Consider the following 22247-nt stretch of genomic DNA (forward strand, 5'->3'; position numbering starts at 1 on the left):
TTCGTCTTGAGATATCCATGTGTGTACATAGTTTTGAGGCGTGCGCGTTATGCGAGAAGTGGGCCGTTCGATTCGCTAGTCAGCAACCAATGGGCGTGTGAGAGTCATGTATTCATGCGTCCGCCTCGCCGGCCCTCAGGCGCAGCATGACAAGCATGCAGCGCGCATTACGAAATCATTTACCGGCTGCTCCGTGTATTCTGCAATTCATAGGCCGCCACTGATAAAAAAGTCTCTCTCTTTCTCGTTGTCCAACACGTCTTTTCCCTGCCTTTTTCTTTATGGTTTTCTTTTACTTTTATCCCGTAACATCACTTGAAGGAGCCGAAAAAGAAAAGACGGAGGCGGAGGAAAATGAAATAAATAAATAAATAAAGAGGCGCGCGAGCCGGGGGGGGAAAAAAAACCTAAATAAATCTCGACAACTCATAACAGAGAGATAGATAGTTACGGAGAACGGATGTCCGATGCCTGTCGGGCCGGAGATGATGTTGTTTTTCGACGGGGCATCTGCCTCGGACCGGCCACTTTCGCCCCCGGCCACACCGCCACTTATAGGCCGTAACTCGTCGTTTCGTGTGGACGACTTGCTGAGGGATTCGAGGACGAGGATCGCTCGACCTGTACCCCTGCCACCGACTGCGACGACCACCACCAACAACAATTTGTCGTCGACAGCTTTACTTGTAGACGATGCTAGTAGATATACGAGACGTCATCATCCTCATCTTAAATTTGGTGTCAGTGCCATCCTCTCCGGAAATGATGAATCTGATTTCAACAATGATGCTTTCGGAACAGGTAAGAAATCGGGAGTCATTTGTTTCATTTATTATTTTCGAGAGAGGAAACTTATCGATTAATTTACAAAAAGAATTTTCACTAGTGGTGAAAAAAAATTACTTTACTCTCTCTCTCTCTCTCTCTGTTTACTCCTGTAAAAACGTATTGAAAAAGTTGTTTTTTTTACAAATACTGGTGTAAAGTGATGCTGTTAGCATATTTTTAATTGAAACAATACAACGGCTCAGTTCAAGAAGGCAACTTAGAAAATTGTATTTGTGAATTATGCACGCCATGAAAACGGTGGGAAATGCCTCTGCATATTGCAAAACAGCAACAACTCCCAACTCTTTTTACACGCTCCCTACAGTAATTAAATCTGAGTTGATTCACATTCAGTTCCACACAAAATGAATCTTTAAAATGCAAATATCTCGAAAAGTAGAATTTTAAGTTGTCTTTTTGGACTAGGCTGTCGAATACATCAACACCGAAAATTTAATTAAGTAGAGTAATTTTTTTAATTAATTATAATGGACAATTAAGGGTAAAAAATAAAATTTTCTTTTATTTTACTGTTATCTATAAACTGATAAAATCTTGCTTAGCAAAGTTGAATAGTTGTTACTTCGAATTTTATTTCTAATTTGCTTAATTTTATACGTTTTTATAAATCTCATAACACGTAAAATTTTTGGCAGCTCTCAAAAAATTACACCGATGAGGAATCAACTCTCTCTAGATAAAAAGAAAAGTATTGTACTTATACAGCCGTATTTTGTACTGAAATGACACTAACGCTGGGATTAACTATAGAAGTTTTGTAAAAGCTGTTTGATGAAACTTGAATAACCGATACGCGCCTATTGGTTGCATTTTCAAGTTTTATAAAAGAACTTTTCTAAAACGTTTATAGTGTAATTCCGGCCTAAAGGATGCACTTTCTAAAATATTAAATAAATTGAGAAAATAAATAAGTAAAACGTGTTTTTTGACCATGTATTTGCCATGTATATTCAAATATACACCGCACCGTAAAGGGTTAATTCGTTTAAACTGGTTAAATGTGACAACTGTGATATCTAAATGCCATAACAATTAAAATTTATTTTATTATTTTTAATATTATTTTATGAGACAAAATCGAAAAATAGTTCAGTCAATTTATTTTGCAGTAGAATCAGCACTGCAAAAAAATGACATAAAATTCACTAAAAAAATAATATGATGATTGTAGCAACTTTATTTTGTGTCTAAGACAAATAATATATAAAATGTTATATTATACACAAATAGGCATGCAAAAGCCACAACAGACAAACCGCTCAACGAGGTGGCTGAGGAAAGCAAAAGAAAAAAAGCCCATAAAAATACGAATATTAAATAAAAATTGAGAAATTCAGTCCGAATACAAGCAATGAAAATTTTAAACTATGTGAGCAAAATTTTATACATTAGCCTACCCATAAGCAATTATGGTTGCCTTCATCTAAGTGTGAAACTGAAACTTTAATGATTTGCACCACCGTGCCTATCAATACACCAAGTGGACAGCAAGTGCAAATATTCGTTAGTAATTCAATTTTTGGAGATATATATGCTACTGAAAAAAAAGCCTGAAGTTATCCACTCCGCGAACTGGCCGGCCCAGTTTATCCAGCCAATGTCCGAAATTCGGACTTTCGCCGGGCTTTGTCCGGCCCCTATATGTCAATCCCTATTTATCCTTATATATGGATCGCTAAAATATCGATATTCAGATTCCTTTTATCATGGATAATTATAAAAATGGTCATAATTACCGCAAAAAATGTACCAACGTGACGATGATCCCAAATCATAGTGATCGATATATAGGGGCTGGCCAAATCCAGGCGAAAGCCCGAATTTCGGACATTAACTGGGTCAACTGGGCTGTCCAGTTAACTAACTGGCCAGTTTCGGGCTTTAGCAGTAACGTAATACATACACAAAACAGATATAAATACAATGAAATTTAAACACAGAGAAGAATATGCAACATTATATAATATACACTCTCGCATCCAAATAAATAGATGATTTTTTCCCATGCATGTTTCAGATATTAGAGCGTTGCAAGGCCTTCCACAGCAATTGATAAATAAATAAATATAATGTTTTAAAAATAATGTTACCTCGGCGTACGGACAGAGATGAGGAACAAATGAAAACAGAAAGAGAAGGGGGAGGGGGGTTAATGAAGACTGCTATATTGCCAGATATATATATAGAGAGCCCGGAGGCATTTATAGAAATGTGTTTTTGAAGGGCAAAAAATGTGCATTCCTTAAGCAGGTGGTAAAGATCATTATATGGCTTTGTGGTTGGTTGCAAAACTGACAAGGTTCATCAAGGTTAAATTTGTGCAATATACCTTTGCTAGCGTAAAGTATAAAAGGATAAAGGCGTAGCTTGGCCATATTCCTACAAACTTCCAAAAGGAGATTGAAGAGAAGGTAAGATTGTAAGGACAGCGTAAATTCAAAATTATCGGCAAAGTGGAATAATGTTGAAGCGGGCGGTCGAGATCTGTCTTCTTGGAGAGAAATATCAATATAGTTATTAGTAAGAGATGTTAAAACTGCTGGAGTGAGGTAAAGAGGATGGGAGCCAGATTGACCGCAGTCACTCAAAAGGGACTTGAGAGAATTTGCCCAGTTTTTTCTGAGTCTGTATGCCGGCAGAGTTCGAGAAAAAAAATGTGGGTAGACTGTTTTCATCTATTTTTAGAAACCTAAGCTAATACGTGATGAGATGGTTAAACATGTGAGTGAGCGGTTGGACGGCAACCAAGCTCAAGTTTAATAAGATAACCAGGATAATATTTGCTTATATTTAGTAACTTTTTGAGAAAACTCATCTGAACTCTTTGCGGCATATTAGTAGTCTAAGTATGGATAGATAGAACCGTATCACTTCAAAATGGTAATTTTATGTAAGTTATAACAATTATATTTTTGTGACAACCACTTATGGTTCTGCTTTGAACAATGGTTCATGTAAGTACTGTATTGTATTTTTTAACCTTGTTAAATGCTCTTTTTTTTTTTTTTTTCGCATAAGGTCGATATATGACATCAGCTCTTTCTCCGTTGGCCTATTCGGCATTGATAACAAAGAGTATACAACGTCATTTACAACAACCGAGTTCATTTCAAAGCCTGCCATATAGAACGACATATTTAACAGGTAAATTATACCGTTCCCTAACAATTCTCTAAAAATTGTGTTTTTATCAGTTATATATATTTTTTGAAATGATCAAATAGAGTAAATAAGGCACTTAAGATAAACAAGAGAGAACATTTATAATAATTAACATTAAACATCTCTTTTTAGTAATCTCTTCGAGATTTTCCGTAGGAAAAAAGCTCCACAAGTGCAATAAAAACTTTGTACTCTCTGATTTGAGAAATTTTAATAACTGACCTTTTAACTACACTGCTGGCCACCCAAATTGCAACACCAAGAAAGACCAGAGATATCGCAACAATATTTATTTTGTAGATAACATGTTGACCAAGCATCAAATGATTAAATTTATAGACATCTGTGAAGTGCGGTTCCTGCCAAAATCAGTAGCCAGAGTAGCCGCCATTGTTGGAGATCACCGCTGCCACACGCCTCGGCATTGATTCAAAGAGACTTTGGATGTGTTCTTGGGGTATAGCAGACCAAGCAGCTTCCACGCGTTGCCAAAGTTGATCTGGTGTGGCAGCTGGGGATGTAATCTGGGTCAATCGTTGAGCAACCATGAACCACATGTTTTTTATCGGTGAAAGATCCGGAGAGCGAGCTGGCCAGGGAAGCAATTCAATCTGGCGATTGACGAAGAACCTTTGGACAATGCGTGCCACGTGTGGTCGCGCATTATCCTGTTGAAATATGGCTGTGGGCAAGCCCTGAAGGTAAGGAAGGACAACTGGCTCCAACACCTCGGAGATGTAGCGCTGGCTTTTTAAAGTACCGGCAATGCGTACTAGAGGAGTGCGAGAGTGATATCCAATACCGCCCCATACCATAATACCCGGTGCAGGACCAGTGTGGCGGTGCATAACGCAGCTGTTCAGCATCCTCTTTCCACGGTGTCTCCAGACTCGAATCCGACCATCGTGGTGTTGCAGACAGAAGCGTTACTCGTCAGTAAAGACAATTTCATTCCATTGTGCCGTCCACATCCTTCTTTCATCGCACCATTGGCGGCGGAGACGTCTGTGGTTCTGCGTCGAGGGTAGACGAAGCAATGGACGTCTTGCGGACAGACCACTCTGCTGTAAACGGCGTCGAATGGTACGCGCAGACACTGGATGATGCGGTACAGACTGAATGTGCTGTGCTATGGTTCGTGATGTGGCTGAGCGATCCGTCACTGCCATAAGCACAATACGCCTGTCATCACGTGAAGTGGTGCACTGAGGTGGATGCGATCGAACACGTCGGTCCGTCGTACCCTCCTGCATCCAACGATCACATATCCGCATTACAGTTGTTTGGTTTCGTCCAACACGACTACCGATTTCCCTGAAAGATAATCCACAATCTCGGTAGGCCACTATCCTTCCTCTGTCGAACTCGGATACTTGATCAAAAGATGATCGCTGTTTTCTACGAGGCATAATTGATCGTTTTTTGGAAAAAACCACAAGAAAAACACAATTACCGTACTTCAAATCGTCGAAATCTCCAAGCCTTAAATAGCGCTTTGAAGAGGCGCCACAGGCGCGCGTGATGTGCGTCTGCGCTGAAATTCTAATCATTTGCATATCTCACCTCTGCTAATGCATGTTGTAAATTTCATATTATTTGCATGCTTCCTTCAGGGTGTTGCATTTACGGTGGCCAGCAGTGTAACTTAAGAAATTTTAATATTAAACTCGAGTTTAGTCTTTGAACAGTACTTTTGACAAGGAAAGAAAAAACTTGCATCATGAAAAGGCGAAATTATACAGGGTGTCATCCTATATGCTGCCTTTATCTTATCAACCGTTTGTCGTAGAAGTATGGTTGCAATTTAAAAAATTCTCAGTGTATTCAGCAACCACCCTGTACCGGTTTTGTTTGGGAGTGAAAATGTAGTTTGTCATAAAATAAAAAAATCTAAATTTTTATATGGACACCCTGTCCTAAAAACTACTCTATCTATCGCGCGATGTAAATATAGAAGAGGCATGAGAACAGTACTCCATCGCAAGATGTACATAGCAGAAGGACCACGAGAACCACATTCTATCGCTAGATTTTTGCGCGATTGATTGGTATTCAAAATGATCGCGTCATGAGAAACCTAGTAAAGGGAGATCGCGTAAAGCGAAAGGTACCCGTTACGCAAAACGGGACCTGGAAACAAAATTTCTCATAAGTGTGGGACCGGAATCCGTATCAAAATGAAGATCGATCTGAAGTGCTTCTCGGCAACTAAAAAAAAGGGTTGGGGAAGGAGAGAGACAGAGAGAGAGAGAGAGAATCTCAGAATAGATGATGATACGAACTTCGAAAGTAGTTACGGGGCGGAGCGTCAATAGAGAGGAGTGGAAGAGAACGCATGAAATAGTGCTAAGCGACTCGAAGTTGTTGATGTCAGACTTGCGCTAACAATGTGCATAGTGCACTGCAAGCCCATCACTTCTGAGGAACGGGTGGTGTCTGCTACCTCCGCTAACTAGAACGAAAGCGGTACTCGTGGCCCGCAAATAAGATCAGAAGTAGTTGCCACCCTAGGCGCGCAAACGAACGTAATTGACTGTGTAGATAAGCGAACAGTAAATAAAGCTGCTGTCCTATAGTCCTTCAAAGCAGAACGAAAGTGCAAACCCGAACAAAAGCGGAGCGAGAGTGCGAACAAGAGTGAAAGCGGCTGTCCAAGCCCTTCAATCTAGGAAACAATAGTGAGACTAAGGTTGTTCCACTCTTGCTGCACCTCAATGGTTACCGTGGGGGCCCTGTACTAAAAAAAAATTTGGTGAAGTTTCGTTCAAATGTTGTTTCGAGAAAAACACCGTGAAAATTAGAACAATATTTTGAACTTCATTGTCACTTTTTTTTTACGTAGCAAACAAATGCGTTAAAAACATAAGAGCTTTGGCATGAATATTTCGTGTTGCTTCAACGAAGATGATTAAACATTCTATAAGATTCTGATATTAAGAACTTTTCATAATTTTGAACTTTCTGCATCGATCATGAAAACAATTGGTACAGCTGAGCTGCGTGACAACAAAACGCAAATAGTTTATTGAATTCCAACGACTCTCTATCAGATTCAGTTGGTCGTTAGATACTGAAAACAACTTTTACAAAACACTTTCCTTCTATATTAACCTTTTTTTTTTGGAATTATTATCATACATGCCCCTGCATCACCTTAGTAAATGTTATACAGTCTCTAACTGAGAACTGCTAAAACGTTTCAGAGTGGACCTCGCACATGTACGAAGTGTTTTACTTTCAGGTCCATTTGAGAGTTGAAGTTAAATATATAGCGAATCGCCAGCTAAAATTCAATTGCGATAGTTTCATCCCTAATGATATTTGAGAGAAATACGAAAATTAAATAATTTTTACATATATAAATTAGTGAAAATTTTGCCCTTTTTTTTCAACCGAAAGATCAGCAATTGGAACTCTCCTTTTTTGCCCCGATATTCATTTAAAAATATCAATTACCGAGTGGTAAGTCTTGAGTTTTTACATAACTGGTCACACATTACAGCACGCAAAAACTGGTAAAAATCGAAAATTTTAAACACCGGTGTCTGAAATTTTTTTTTTTAATGTGCGTTATATATTTCGCTCTCAATACTGCAAATTTAACTGCTTTGCATTTTTTGATTGGGAACAGTGTAAAAAAACGCGTTTTATATTTCCCCCAATCATTATTTAAAAAAAAAAATATCACAACTGAATTCAAGCTGGAAATTTCCCATACACGGAACTTCAACTCTTAAACGGACTGCAGAATTTTTTCATTCAGACGCTTTTCGAGGAATACCTTGTATATATTACGGTAAATGGGATAAATCGGTGATTATGCATAATCGCCGGATTCATATCGGTTATTATGCATATTCACCGACCAATATGCATAATAACGGTGATTATAATCACCAGATTCATCGCAGTACTGTAAAATATACATGGCATCAACGAATACGTGTTGCCGAAATTAGTGCTCCCTTTTTTTATTATACCAAAATAAATTTACTCATTTACGTCAGAATGAAAATTCATCGAGATATCGGTGATCGAAATTTTGGTTTTCTGCTACTTTCAAGTACTAAAGTAACTGAATATGGAGGAAAACTAACTAAATAAGGAATTTGGATATACTTGTTAAAAACCCCTCTACAGTTCATCCCCATAAAAACGCATTGAACTTTTAGCATATTTTTAATTGAACCCATACATCAACACTGAAATTTAATCAATCAGAGTGGATTTTCTAATTTGCTAAAATAGTTAATTAAGGGTAAAAGGTACACTTTGTCTTGATTTTTTAATGTTATCTATAAATAGATGAAATCTTGCTCAGAAAAGTGTAATAGTTTTTACCTTGAATTTTATTTTTGATCCCCTCAATTTGGTACAATTTTATAAATTTCCGAACACGTAAAATTTCAGCAGTTCTCAAAAAGACATCGACAAGAAATCAACTCCTAGATAAAAAAAATTTTGTACGTGTATAGCCGTATTTTTTGCACTGAAATGACATTAAAAGATGTAATTTATGAACTACACAAAAAAAAAGTAGAATTTGGTATAATGGTTTTTTTTGGCCATGTATTTGCCATGTATATTCATATATGCACGGAAACCATACAGGGTTAAAAATGGAAAAAATTAAAGTTAAATCCTAGTTAATTAAAGTTGATCCTAGTAAAAAAATTAAAATTTTTTTACTAGGAACTCTATTTTAAGTCGGTTGTTTCTGACTCCCAAAATTTTATCATTTAAGGTATCAAACAACGTTGAGAACGCAATACAGATGACTGGAAACCAAGCGAAGATAATTGGAAAGGAAAGTCATATTCCTCTGTGGGAACCACTAACCTCACACGTTCCGGGCGTGTGCTCTACCATTAAGCTACAGAGAATAGGCATTCTCTTTCCTAAGAACACTGTGTTCCTTTGGGTTGAACGGGACTGCGCAATAGATACCTTCCTAACTCAAAAGTTCGAGATAGGTAGTTCGATTCCCCACAGAGGATTGTGACTTTTCTTCAAAAATTATCTTCGCTTGGTATCCAATCATCTGTACTTCGTATAATTAGCGGCGAGCTTCTACGTTGAGAACGTCATTTTTGAAGAAAATCCCGATTTTTTGTTTTTGATGGAGCCCCCCCCCCCCTCCCTTTTTTTTGTTATTCAAAAACAGGCCTTGTTTTGCTCATATGACGCTTTTTACGAAGAATGCTATTTTGACATTTTACTTGAGTTTGAAACATGATTTCTGAAAATCTATAATGTATCATTATAAATTTTAATATGATATTCTGCCATATAGTGTTAAGGTTATAAACCAAAATGTCTATCACTTGTATTTGTCTAATTACAGTGTTTTATATACACGATATGTAGAATGACTTTGGAAAAATTCACACGTACATCAATAGAGATTTGGCTGTAACTTATCAGCATACCATACAATCCTTTAAATTTTGGTTCAAAACCTATGTACCATTACTAGCTAAATTTACTGTGAAAGTAACAAAACATTTATTCATAGAATTTTTTGCAATCGCATTTCAAGTATTACACACATTTTGCCTAAAATTTGACATAAAAATGACTTTTTCATAGAAAAGGACATAAGTAGTCCATAATTTATTATTGTTTTCACCATTCTAAGACATTTTCAATCAAAAAATGCCATTAAAGTTCACTCCAGTACCATTTTATGGAAAAGTGCCCTTAAACATAGCACGGATACATTAATAATTACTAATTTGGTTATATTCGAATCAAGTTTGAGATCGCGGATCACATCATATGACACTGAGGGCCATAAGCGGATACAGATTCCTTGAACGGGGAGGGGGGGGGGGGGGTTGCGTATTGAATCACCGAGGGTTGTATAGTAAAAGGGGGGGAAGATCATCCCCTTTCACCCCCTCCGTATTTCATATCCGTGGCCACATTTGGTTCGTTGGCCATGGGTTGAGCATGTTATTATTTGAACATTTTCTTAGTCCAAATTTCCATTAAGTATAATCATTCTCTTCGATGCCGAAAGATACCCAGGCAATATCGGCTCTCTTCGATGCTGGACTAACGCTCGACACGTTTTGGGTAATTGAAGATTTTTAACAATCGTTTATAATTCACAATACCGTAACTTTTTGCAACATCTCCCTTTTTTATGCTTTGATTGGCTTCTACTAGAATAGCTAAAATTTTTATCGTACATCGAAAATATTTAGTTTTAAAAAAAAATTATTCAAACTCAGTATATATATATATATATAAGAATTTGAACGTGTCTTTTTGAAAGTTATTCTATCGACGCAAATAAAATTGGACATCGAAAATTTTTAAATATGTAAAACAGATAGCATCGTAGAGAAATGTTTTAATTTTAATTATGCGAAAATGTGTGAAAATTTTGTTGTGTTGAAAAATTAGTGAAGTTCATTTCACAGAACTTTTCCAATTAACAAATAGACTATTTTTTGAAAGAAAAATGTCAACTCATTAAAATTTGCTATAATTTGTTTTTAAGTTAAAAAATTTTTTTTACAGGGTAATTGATATCATTGTACAAACTTCGAGGGATAATAGAGCATATTTACACATACTATTTTTTAACTTGAATTATTCACGGATTTAAATTACACTATTTCACAATCTACATCAGCTTCTTCGGATCGAATTGGAAAGGAATCTCAAATAATGTTTGTTATTATTCGAGTAAAAAAAATTGCCCTGTTTAGGAAAATGGTATGCGTTTCGAAAACTTTAAGTAAAAATAATGTACTTTCAAGTCTTTTTACTTTCGGGTTTTTCTCTCTCGATGATAAGATTAACTTTTACTCTAAACTCTGCCTGTAAATATAACAGTGTTTCAATACATATTTTTCTAAATAGTTCTTATGTGTTTTGTCTCCTTAATGAGACATTGATTGTAATTATGCAAATGCACATCTGAGTGAAAATTTTCTTGTTTTTTAAACAGTATAGAAAAAATACTGAAAAATTTACTTATTTATTACTTACTTATTTTTAATGTTGAAAACAATGTCTCCTTAGGCTATAAAATCATGATTATTCACTTTTCCTTTCGATGAAAGCACGTCATATCCTTTTCAGACCAGTACTCACAAACGTGAGGGTTGTTTTTTTCACGCTGGATACTATATTATTATCTAGCCTAAGATAATAATATTAACAGCGAGAAAAAAGTACCCCCCCCCCTCCGTTTCTGCATACGGAGCCTAAAGGGATTTAATATCAAAATCTTTTCATGATAGAATAGGTAATCCGTGCAAATACAGACATTCTCCCACTTAGTTTCCTCGATTTACGCGACTTTTTGTGAAAAATGTCTGGTTCTTGATTCCAGCACATTTTGTGCGCGTTATATGATGATAGCTGAGATGAAAAAAATATTTTAATCTGTTGTAGTCAAACAAAAATATATTTTCCATTCAATCAGAACACCACATGCAGCCAAGTTAAGCTGGTTTTAAAGGTGCTAAACTTTTGTAAGGTTCCGGGAAGCAGCTTAAGATCTAAACTTTGCTACTAGAGAATTTGAAAATCAGTTTGAACCTTAGAGAGTCATTTGAAACATACCTTGCATTTTTAAAGAATGTTTTGGTCACCACCACCCGTTGCTTCCAAAATAATGCTATTTGAAATTTATTGACAATGCCTCGGTCACCTGCCTCTCTACAATTAATTTCGACACATCACCAGACTTCCTACAGAGAAACAAAATCTAATAGCACAGTTACTCTGCTTTAACGCATAAAGCTCATTTCTTTCTATGCACCAAAAGTGTTACCAAATATTGTCTTGCACCTGACTTTCATTTGTACATGTTTTTGAGCAATTTACAAATATTAATGAGAATTTTTTGATTGCAGGTAAGAAAACCTATATTTTGATTCCAATTTTTTCCTCAAAAAGACGTGTTTTTCAGAAATATTTGTTCCAGTTAACCACTATTTAATGTATTTGTATGCTAAATTTCACCCCGGCTTACACGCTTAATGTCGGTCCAACCTATGGCGTAACTTCGGGGTATTACTAGCCAACTAAATATTTTGAATATTTTGCTAATGTCAATAATAAATCGTTTTGATTTGACAAAAACAAATTTTTTTTTATTTTTACGATTTTAAAAATAGATTTTTATATCATCAAACTTGATTGTCACGGTTTCATCACAGAACTAGTAATTAACTGAATAGACGATATTTCAAAGTATCTATACTTCCAAATGTCATCGTTAATTGATTTCAACTTGAGTGAAAAACTTGGAAAAATGGAATCCGTTCACTCGCATTTAGTTGACGCGTGAGTTCAAGAGCAAAAAGAAAGAAAAGGATAATTGTGAACAGCTTTATGTTTTGCACTTCTATTCCACAGAATGGGAAATAAAACGAAAGCGATTCATAAAAAGTGAATGCAACAACCAACGACAGCATTGTTGTCAAGTAAAAAACTAAATAAGCGAGGTCTGGCGACAAAAATCGGCCATTACTCGATAAATGCTGCTCGCTAAGTAAAAAAAAAAACACTTTACGAGATTAACGTCTTCAAGTGGCAATATAAACAAAATACTATTAATACACACCTGAATGCTATTATACACTATTTGGATCTCGAAGGCGTCTGCTTGCTCGTAAACCACATGAGAGGCCACTTTGGATGGACAACTGGGGTATTACGAAAGAAAACAAAGGAAGCCTTCTTCCGGGCGGCTATTCGTTGTTCCACAGCAACGGTCCTCTCCAAAAAAATAATAATAATAAGTATACGAAAACCGATATGAAATAGTCCAGGGGAAAAAAAACCATATGATATCGTTGTTTAAAGTTCTTTTTTTTTATCTTTCTTCTGAGATGAATTTTCAACTACGTAAAGAAAAAGGAGAAAAGTATTTAAACATGATTCTCTCTTTCGGATATTTGTTGATTGTTTTTTTGCTCCTTTAACTTCAAGATACGTACGTACATTACTTGCAATAATAAGAAAGTTGGCCCAACTATATTAGTAGCACTTGTGGGCAGCGATAAATGAAGACGCACTTCAATGTCTGATGCTGATTGACGTTTGTGGTGAGAATAACCAACAAAGACTTTCTTTAGTTCGTGGTTCTTCGCTGGAGGCCGTATCGAAGATGTTTATTTTCCTCGGCTTGTTATTTCTTTATAGAGATGCCTTTTATTATTTTTTTTTTCTCTTCTATTTTCAATGAACTCCTGTGAAATTCAAGTGCTCCGAAGATAGAATGATTATACGTCGATACACGCCATGTTTTTCACCCGTTTTCTTTCTTACTTTTCTGCTTACAAAATTGCTATAAGAACACTACACTTTATTGTGGTTCCGTGGCATATACATATTGGATTGTCTATCCTCTTAAATCAAGGATTAAAGCGAAATATTTTGTCTTTTATGACGCCACTATTATCTTTTGATTGCCGCTGAATTCAAGAACGGTTTCTTTAATGAAGCGGATTTGCGTAGGAGTTGTATTACATCGTGAATTATAATCTTAAACCATAGAAATTCACATTATCAACGGATTATAAAATCTTATTCGGAAAAAAGAAATAGACAAAGACGAGATCAGACTTATCATAATGCAATTCATAATTAAGCTTTTCGTTTCCCGAATCGTTTTTTCTAGATATGAGAATGATAAGCAAAGTATCCGATACCAAACTTCAAAATAAATCAAAAACTTTTACTTAAATTTTTCAATGATATCAAGACTTGGGAGAAATTTTATTTTTCTTCAAGTGTCATCAAAATTGTAAATTAATAGGAGCGAACCAGCGTCAAAAACATAAAATTTAAAAAAATGTATTACTACCCTATATAAACTGTATAAATGAAAAAATTTCGAAGTCTATAATTATCTATAAAAATAATATGATAAAATATATTTTAAGACAGTGAGATAATCATCATGGTCAGACGCAGTGTCGTGGGCCGCACCAGGATCAAAACTCCGGTATATAAGCTGAACGCACATGGGGGAGGTCGGCATATAAGCCTCACCCAGTGGTATGATTGCTTGCTATGGCATCGCGGGCCACAAACATTTTGACGGGAGATTTATGACAAATAAACTTAACTGAACTCTTTATTTAATTAAATACTAATTATAAATTATTATTAATGAATTGTTAACTGAACTCTTCATTTTTTGAAAAAGAGTATATGTTCTCTCATAGACAGTGCAATCAGCGTAGAAGGAAACTGTGTAAATAGCTGCAGCGGTGACTACAATTTCTTACTAGACTAGACTCAAATTTTTTCTTAGTCGTTAAGGAAACTTTTCCATCTTTCTTTTCTTTCAGCAAATTATGAATGTTGATGCTCTAACCAGAATGGAGAATGTTACTTCATAAAACGTTCAAAGTTTATCAAAGAAAAAAAAATTTGATATTCTTAAATTTGTCATTCTAAATTTCGTGCAATGCTTTTCTATAGTTTGCTTTTTTCCCTGCTAAATACTTGACTGAATGACTGAATATTTTACCAATGGCACAAAACATTTTTTGAGGGAAATTTTTCTCTTCGAGATTACCATCACTGACCTCCGATGATTGCGCAAGAATATTTGCTACTGCTCCCACAGTAGATTTTTGAAATCAATCATGTGTCCTTTGTGTTTAAAAAGGATTTGTATTTGTGTGTTGAAAATACAAATTGTTTTTGTCAAATCAGAAATTTTTTTTTTGCTACATTAACCACAATTTCGTCAATTGAAATTAATATAAAAAAATATAATAGATTTTCATCTTGTCGCGGGCAAGCTGTTGGCCATCCTTGATATATAGTAAAGATTTTACTCTAATTTTTTTTTCTTATTTTGCTCGCGCATTTTAAATAAAGAATTTTTTGAAGTATTTTACATATATTTGTCGTGATGAATTTCCCTTGAGATACTATCTGTATAAATCTTTTTTTAATCAGATATTTGCGTCACCGAAAATTACATCGATGGTTATGACTAGGGCTCGGATTTTTATGACCTAAAGGTGAAACGTCGTTACTGGACGGTTAAAAGAATTGAAATTCAGGTTTTTTTTAACCTATCAACAACGACGTTTCATCTTTAGGTCATAAAAATCCGAGCCCTAGTCATGACTATCATCGTTTAGATGTGATATCAGAAAAAATAAGGAATAGCTTTGGCATGTTCGAAAGAAATCTCGACAAGCTAAGCTCACACAGGAGGCTAACTTTCATGGTGTTAGCCTTAAGAAAGAAGACGCGCTAGAAGAGCTATTTTAAATGTGCTAATGATGGCCTTTTAGTGCATCGTCAAGTGCTTCTCTTTCTAAAGTGCTGGTGACAAGCCTCTCCATTTCCCCTCGTTCACTTCTCCCACAAATACGAATACATCGTCGGGAGGCGATGAGTCGCAAAGCAAAGGGCCAATAATGGATCATGCAAATTTGGTTGCCACCTGGACGGCAATTAAAATTCAATCAGAATATGTTGCTGGTGGCGTCGTTATGGTGAAGTACATGCCCTCAAACATCATTAAGGGACCGATCACTTTTGTAATGAGAGCTTCAAATGGTTACTAAATGAGCTCGTCTTTAAACGCTTGTAAAGCAAGAGAAAAGCGAGTCACTTAAGCCTCTTCAATACATGGAAACTTGGATCTTTAGCTTCCGACGGACTTCGGATGAACAAGTAAATGAAGATGGCGATGTGAGAGTAATTGACTGATTCCCGTTTTCAAGTATAAGTTTGTGTTCTTTACTCTTTCCTTTCTGTCAACATGTGTGAAAAGAAATCTTAATATCGGCTTTATTTCGAATCCAATTTAAATAAAGAGTTCAAATAAATTAAATTTTTTAGAGAATAGAATAAATCACAAATCTTTTAGTATTTTTCTCCCCATGCAATCAAATTGTAGACTGTTTTATTATATTGTAAGCTAATTCAAAATAGGATCAGTGTCGGAGACATCGTTTGAAAGTGTACCCAATACTGTTACATAATATTTATTTTTACTACATTTTATTCAAACAGGTGAATTGAATCGACTGAATATTGTTAACTCACCTCGAATTTTGATAATACTCTATTTACTTATTTAGGAGAAACGGAAGTGCCAAGCCTTCACAGTACCAATAGTCTTTTTGGACAGAGTCTAACATTGGCACTATCTCCAACTACAGTCGCTCCTACTCCTTCCAGACTCCAGACTGGGTCGTCCGTGACAACATTCCCTTGGGCAGCTGCTACTCGAGGCAAACCTCGTAGAGGTATGATGAGACGAGCCGTATTTTCTGACGTTCAACGTCAGGGTCTAGAAAAACGGTTTCAGATGCAAAAATACATCAGCAAACCTGATCGAAAAAAACTAGCTGAAAAACTTGGATTAAAAGATTCTCAGGTGAAACATATAATTTAAAATTCACTTCTATATATATATATATATATATATATATAATATTTATTTCATTACATTTAAGTACAGTATCTCACTTATCTGTTGTAACGTGACAAAGAAGTTTTAAGGCGGGTTGGGGCACGGAAATGTTCTAAAAAACACATTCCCAATTTTTCAATTTTTAAATACTATGAAATTTTCTGCGTCTAACTGTGTAAAAGTATTTGTTTTACCTGTACGAAAAATATTTTAATATAAACTGCTGGCAGGCATTACACACGCTAATGTTTTTCACTAAAATGCTTTTTTCCCAAAACCAAGTTTTTTGTTAGATAACGAACATTTTTCCGTGCACCACTCATTCAAATGCCTTGAAACTTTGTATCTCTCAACACTAACGGTTTTAGGATTTTAATTGTTGGTTATTTTGTTCTTGAATTTTAACTTTAACAACATGCAACTTTTTCAAAAACCACCAAAATTTACCCATATTTTGTGGCATAATTTTTTTTAATTATCTAAATAAAAAATCCTCGTGTTAAAGTATGTAACACCATAGTGTTGAGAGACACAAAGTTTCAAGACATTTGAATGAGTGGTGTTCGAAAAAATGTTCCTTATCTAACAAAAAAACTTAGTTTTGAGAAAAACGCATTTTAGTGAAAAACATTAGCATCTGTAATGTCTGCCAGCAGTTTATATTAAAATATTTTAAAAATATTTCTATCACAGGGGATAAAACAAAAACTTTAACATAGTTAGATGCAAAAAAATGTCATAGTATTTAAAAATTGGAAAATGTGTTTTTCGGAAAATTTGCGCGCACCAACATCCCTAAATCTTTGCAATTTCGTTACCAGAATTTATTAGAAATTTTAATCAAGAAAACATGTTATTTTTCCTTAACTCGTTATATAATGGTTCACGCCGTTTTCATCTTCCAAAGGTTAAAATTTGGTTCCAGAATCGACGCATGAAATGGAGAAATTCAAAAGAACGAGAGTTACTATCATCAGGAGGCTCCAGAGAGCAGACTTTGCCAACTAAGAGAAATCCAAACCCAGACTTGAGTGACGTTATATCAAGAAGCAAAGATCATCATGAAATCGGTGTCCGTGCATCACATTGCAGGAGATCCAGGCACAGTTCTCCCGAGTTAGTCACAGCTTCTTCCGAAAGAACTCTCATCTCCCGAGGACTTTGCGAAAATATGGATTAATGTACATGTACGATCAAAGTGTATACATATACCATATTTTAGAATTTCTTTTTAATGATAGAGAAACGCGTGCGTGTGATAATAAGCTATCACAATACAGTCTTCCATATGATTCCTCCATAGAGACCGATTATTTTGTGAAAATAAGGAGAACATGTGGTGAACAATATACAGTTGGTAAATTTCGCGCATACTTAACACGATACTGCAATATTCATTTGAAATCTCTATAGGAGACTGAACGAAGCCTGCTGCTATATCGTTGATAAATGTATACTAAGTCTTCCTCAAATGCAATATATATATACATATATACATGTGTGTGTGTGTGTTTATATGCGAAACAAATGTAATCTATGTCATATTGGTATACAATTCATTAATAAAAATGTATACGTCTGGTATGATTCAGTGGTTACATTATTAGCCTCTTATTTGAGAATATCAACGAATCGGAAGGTTTTGCTACACAATAATATCGCCTGATAGAATAGTTTCATGAAAAAGAAACAGTGCACATTCAATTTTAAAATAATTCTCAGAGTAATTTGCAAAAGATTTCTGGTAGAAAGTCATGATAAGAGAGCATTTTAAGACTGGATAACATGAGTGGATTTTAACCACACAACTTTGTTACAAATAAAATCATTAAATTTTAGTAATTACGATATCCTGTTAAACATTCCGCAATATTAAATTATTCATGCAAAAATTTATCATTCCGTAATAGAACGAGATAGAGCAACCATTTTTTTTTTTTGAAAATTGATCACCACTCTTCAGTGAATCGAAGAAAAAAAATTGATTTAGCAGCTGCAGGTGATAATGTGTGAGCTAATACTTGTTGAATGTACGTCTGATCGATTCTTGTGTTATCCACAAAAAAATATCGAACAAAAGAAATCTAGATCACAACACAAAACTGATGAGTTTATGAAAGTCTCTCTCAACACTGGGTTCATAAAACCTTCTCTTTTTAAACGATAGAGTAAGTAGGACGTAGAGTTTTAAATACGGAACAATTTTCAATTAAAATTCATCAAGATTACACAAGAAATAGTCGATTTATCAGAACAACGCGAATTCTCTGTACAAATTTAAGTTTAGATGTTACATATTGTCTATGAGATATTTACTAGTTTTTATGTGTCTCGTTTCCGTTGAATTTCTTATTAAAGTGTACTAACGATACCTTAAACTCGTACTTTTTTGCGATACATTTTCGTGAAAAATTTGATTTCTAATATTTAAACGAGTATCAATGGTTGCATCTTTTTGGTATAGAATTTTCGTAGGAGGGTTCGGCTTTATGTGCATGCAGCATTTGTAGCGTTATGTGGATCGGGGGAGGATTCGGGGATAAGAGCAATAAGGGGCGATACCTCCGTCACGTGCAGGTGACAGCATGTGCGGAGAAATAGGTATCTGATTCAGTGTGGTCCGTTCCCCCCACTCTTCCGACTTCCATACAGAGCACAGATTTCACCACCACTTCTCATAAATATTCCTCGCCGATTCCTAATATGGCTGCAACTGAACGTTCTGCAAGAATCAAAGGGAGTAGACCTCAACGAGTGGGTGGGTGGGTGGTGTCTCGCCTATATCGCGACACAAAGTCGGGTGTTCGGGATGCATGATCGCAAGTAAATCTTACAGTATTTGTTGTTGTTGTGATAGACGTTAATCAATTCATCTCTTGGACGATTGACCTCCTCGACCATTCACTTGAGTTACTACTTCGAGATCTTTGATTTATGTTTTATTATTTCTTTGGTTAAAAATGGACTTTCCAATTAATTTTTTTTCCTATAAAATATTCACGCGTGTTTTTAGTGTTTGTTTTATTATTTTTCTTATTAAATTGAATTGAAGAAATCAATATATCATCTCGGCATATCAATAGATAAATCACAACCTACACACATGTTCAGAATTCAAGTTCAAATGTTATTTCCGGTCAAAGATGTAAACGATAATATCAACAGAAGAATGAATAACTCGCTTAGCCCATTTATGTACATCATAAGCGCATATATGCGTGGAATTTTACTGGCCATTATCACCAAAGCGCATATATGCGTGCTAGTTTTTTATGGATAAGAACAAAACACTAGAGTATTATCATACTTTATAAAACTATTAAATTTAATTTTTAAAATTATTTTCAATGTATATTTTCATTGTGAACTAAGTAAAATGATAAATTCTTTGTGTACGTCATTTTGTTTTTCGCTTTTTTTTTCATTTTGAAATATTTCTAACTTTATACAATAAAAAAAGTTTGGTGACATGGGCCAATTTTCCACTTTTTCGAATGATGCAAATGGGTTAAGAAAAGATGCTCAATGATGTTAACAGTGAATTCTTACAGTATAGGGTACAAAATATCACTGCAAAACTAACTTATGAAATGAAGCAAAACGAGAATGTTCCATTGGATGATTTCATGATACATGACCATGAGCCATTTTCGAATCATGTCATCTATGACATCCTGCTGCTATTCCCTTCGCAAGTTCTGTAGAAATGTTGTTCCAAATAATTAATTTTTTTATCATTTTATGAACTCAATATCTTTCATAGCATAAATATATTTCAAACGGTCTAATTTATTTTGTATTTTCAACCCTATTAAGGGGGTCGCATACCTTTTAACATGGCCAAAAAGCCTCTAAAACAGTAGTTCCAAACTTATTTTAGGCCATGCCCCACCAAAGCTTATCTGGAATCCTGATGCCCCCGTCAGGACCATAGGTAGAACTTTTGTCACGTTGGGTACCCTCCCCCCAGTGAAAATTCATAGTTCTATGACAAATTATTATTTTTTCTGTGTAAAAACATTTTTCATGGTTGCAAAATCCGGGCGTTACGTCTTTGACCCCATTTTTTGTAATTCTTGTTATTCAAAAAGTAAAGTCCTATTCACTTTGAGGGAGCCACAAAAGTTATTTTCGTAGTCAAAAGCAGTGGTTCTTAACAAGGAGTGCGTGAGCTTAGATGATATAACAATTAACACATTGTTTTTACATCGCTACATACAGAATATTGTTTTGTAAAGGGGTCCGTAGCTTACATAGTGTTCTTCTTATTGGCACAGAGGGTCTGTGGTCTTCATCTTACTGTCACAAATTGTCCGTGGAACACAAAACATTCAAAATCCCTGGTTAAACCTCTTTCAAAGAAAACACTGAGAGAACAATGAAATAATGAAGTCATCAAGAAATTGTTTAAAGAGTATAAATTTGAACTGATGCAAAAAAATTGTAGAGTTCTGAAATGTTCCAAGCCTTGAAAAAAGAACTCATTCTCAAATTGCTCCCCTTGAAAATCAAATTGTCCCCTTGTGGGGCGTAGGCTCCACGTTAGGAATCACCGCTCTAGAACTATGCTCTGGTAGAAATTTATCATTGAAAATATTATATTATTATATAATATAATATCGCCTATATCGCGACACAAAGTCGCGTGTTCGGGATGCACGATCGCAAGTAAATCTTACAGTATTTGTTGTTGTTGTGATAGACGTTAATCAATTCATCTCTTGGACGATTGACCTCCTCGACCATTCACTTGAGTTACTACTTATATACAGTTATACTGTATATAAGTAGTACATACATATTATTACTTACTTATATACTTGAGTTACTACTTATATATATATATATATTTCGCATATTTTTGCTTTTATATGCTATGCTATGCCAATACAATATTTTACATATCTCAAACTGTATTTATTTATTTTATTTTTTCGTCAATTTTCAAACATTAGGAAAAAATGCATTACCAATACCTTGCGCACATGATGAAATGGCATGATATCAATGTAATTGAATAAAATTGATTCAGAATAAAGAAAACTGTTTGCACAGTTGAAAAAATAAGGCAAAATATTTGAGATCCATTCATAAATATTTCATTTATAAAAAAAAAGTTACCTAATTTTTTAATTTTTAGAAAGTTCGAATTTTAAGTTAAATTTTAAATTCCAGCTAATGAGCCTCATCCGGAAAAGTTAGTTATGTTGGAACGCCGCAACATCAGAGGCACATTTATGGTTTTACCGCTCGCGAGCGGTATTTAGCGACACAATTAGTCATTCTGAATGACTCATTCACAAGCTTGCACACGCTCTAGATCACTCTTTTGGTCATTGACATGCTTTCATACTCTCTAGGTAACTCTTTCGCTCACATGCTTGCACGCACTCTAGGTAACTCTTTCGCTCACATGCTTGCACGCACTCTAGGTAACTCTTTGGCTCACTCACGTGCTTGGAAACTCTCTAGGGTCACTTTTTGACCACACAATGACCTAGCCTCTAGTTGTCTGGGAAGTGGCGGATTTATAAGGATTTATGGGGGTTATACAAATTTTGCCGCCCTTCTCCCATTCTACCAATTTTATTGGCCAATCATTTCTCAAATTTGCCAGCTTGGACTATAGCCCCCTAAGCCCACCTGTAAATAAGCGCATGTAATTTTCATTCGAGGCCTTCATGAAACACCAATCTTTTAAATAAAACTTAATTCTGTACGTTTAACTTATCGTTTAAGTTTTTGTCGGGAGTTTTTATAATTTTATTACTGATCAAACATTGGGCATTATAATGATGTAAAAGAAAATTTTACGTTATAA

At 35.2% G+C, this 22247-nt stretch overlaps 1 protein-coding gene across 1 annotated transcript; it reads left to right on the plus strand.

The window, feature by feature from the left end:
- The first annotated feature begins 341 nt into the window (after positions 1-341).
- Positions 342-18012, plus strand: LOC149080057 (homeobox protein DBX1-like). Its single transcript, XM_089238576.1, has 4 exons — positions 342-801; positions 3868-3993; positions 16092-16390; positions 17334-18012. Exons 1-4 carry the CDS (start codon positions 468-470, stop codon positions 17604-17606), a joined length of 1032 nt encoding a protein of 343 aa, XP_089094702.1. The 5' UTR covers positions 342-467; the 3' UTR covers positions 17607-18012.
- Positions 18013-22247: the final 4235 nt, after the last annotated feature.

The sequence above is a fragment of the Pholcus phalangioides genome, unplaced genomic scaffold (genome assembly GCF_987345545.1).
Source record: "Pholcus phalangioides strain wild (caught in Gottingen) unplaced genomic scaffold, Ppha-v1.0 ptg000011l_1, whole genome shotgun sequence".
Lineage (NCBI taxonomy): Eukaryota > Metazoa > Arthropoda > Arachnida > Araneae > Pholcidae > Pholcus > Pholcus phalangioides.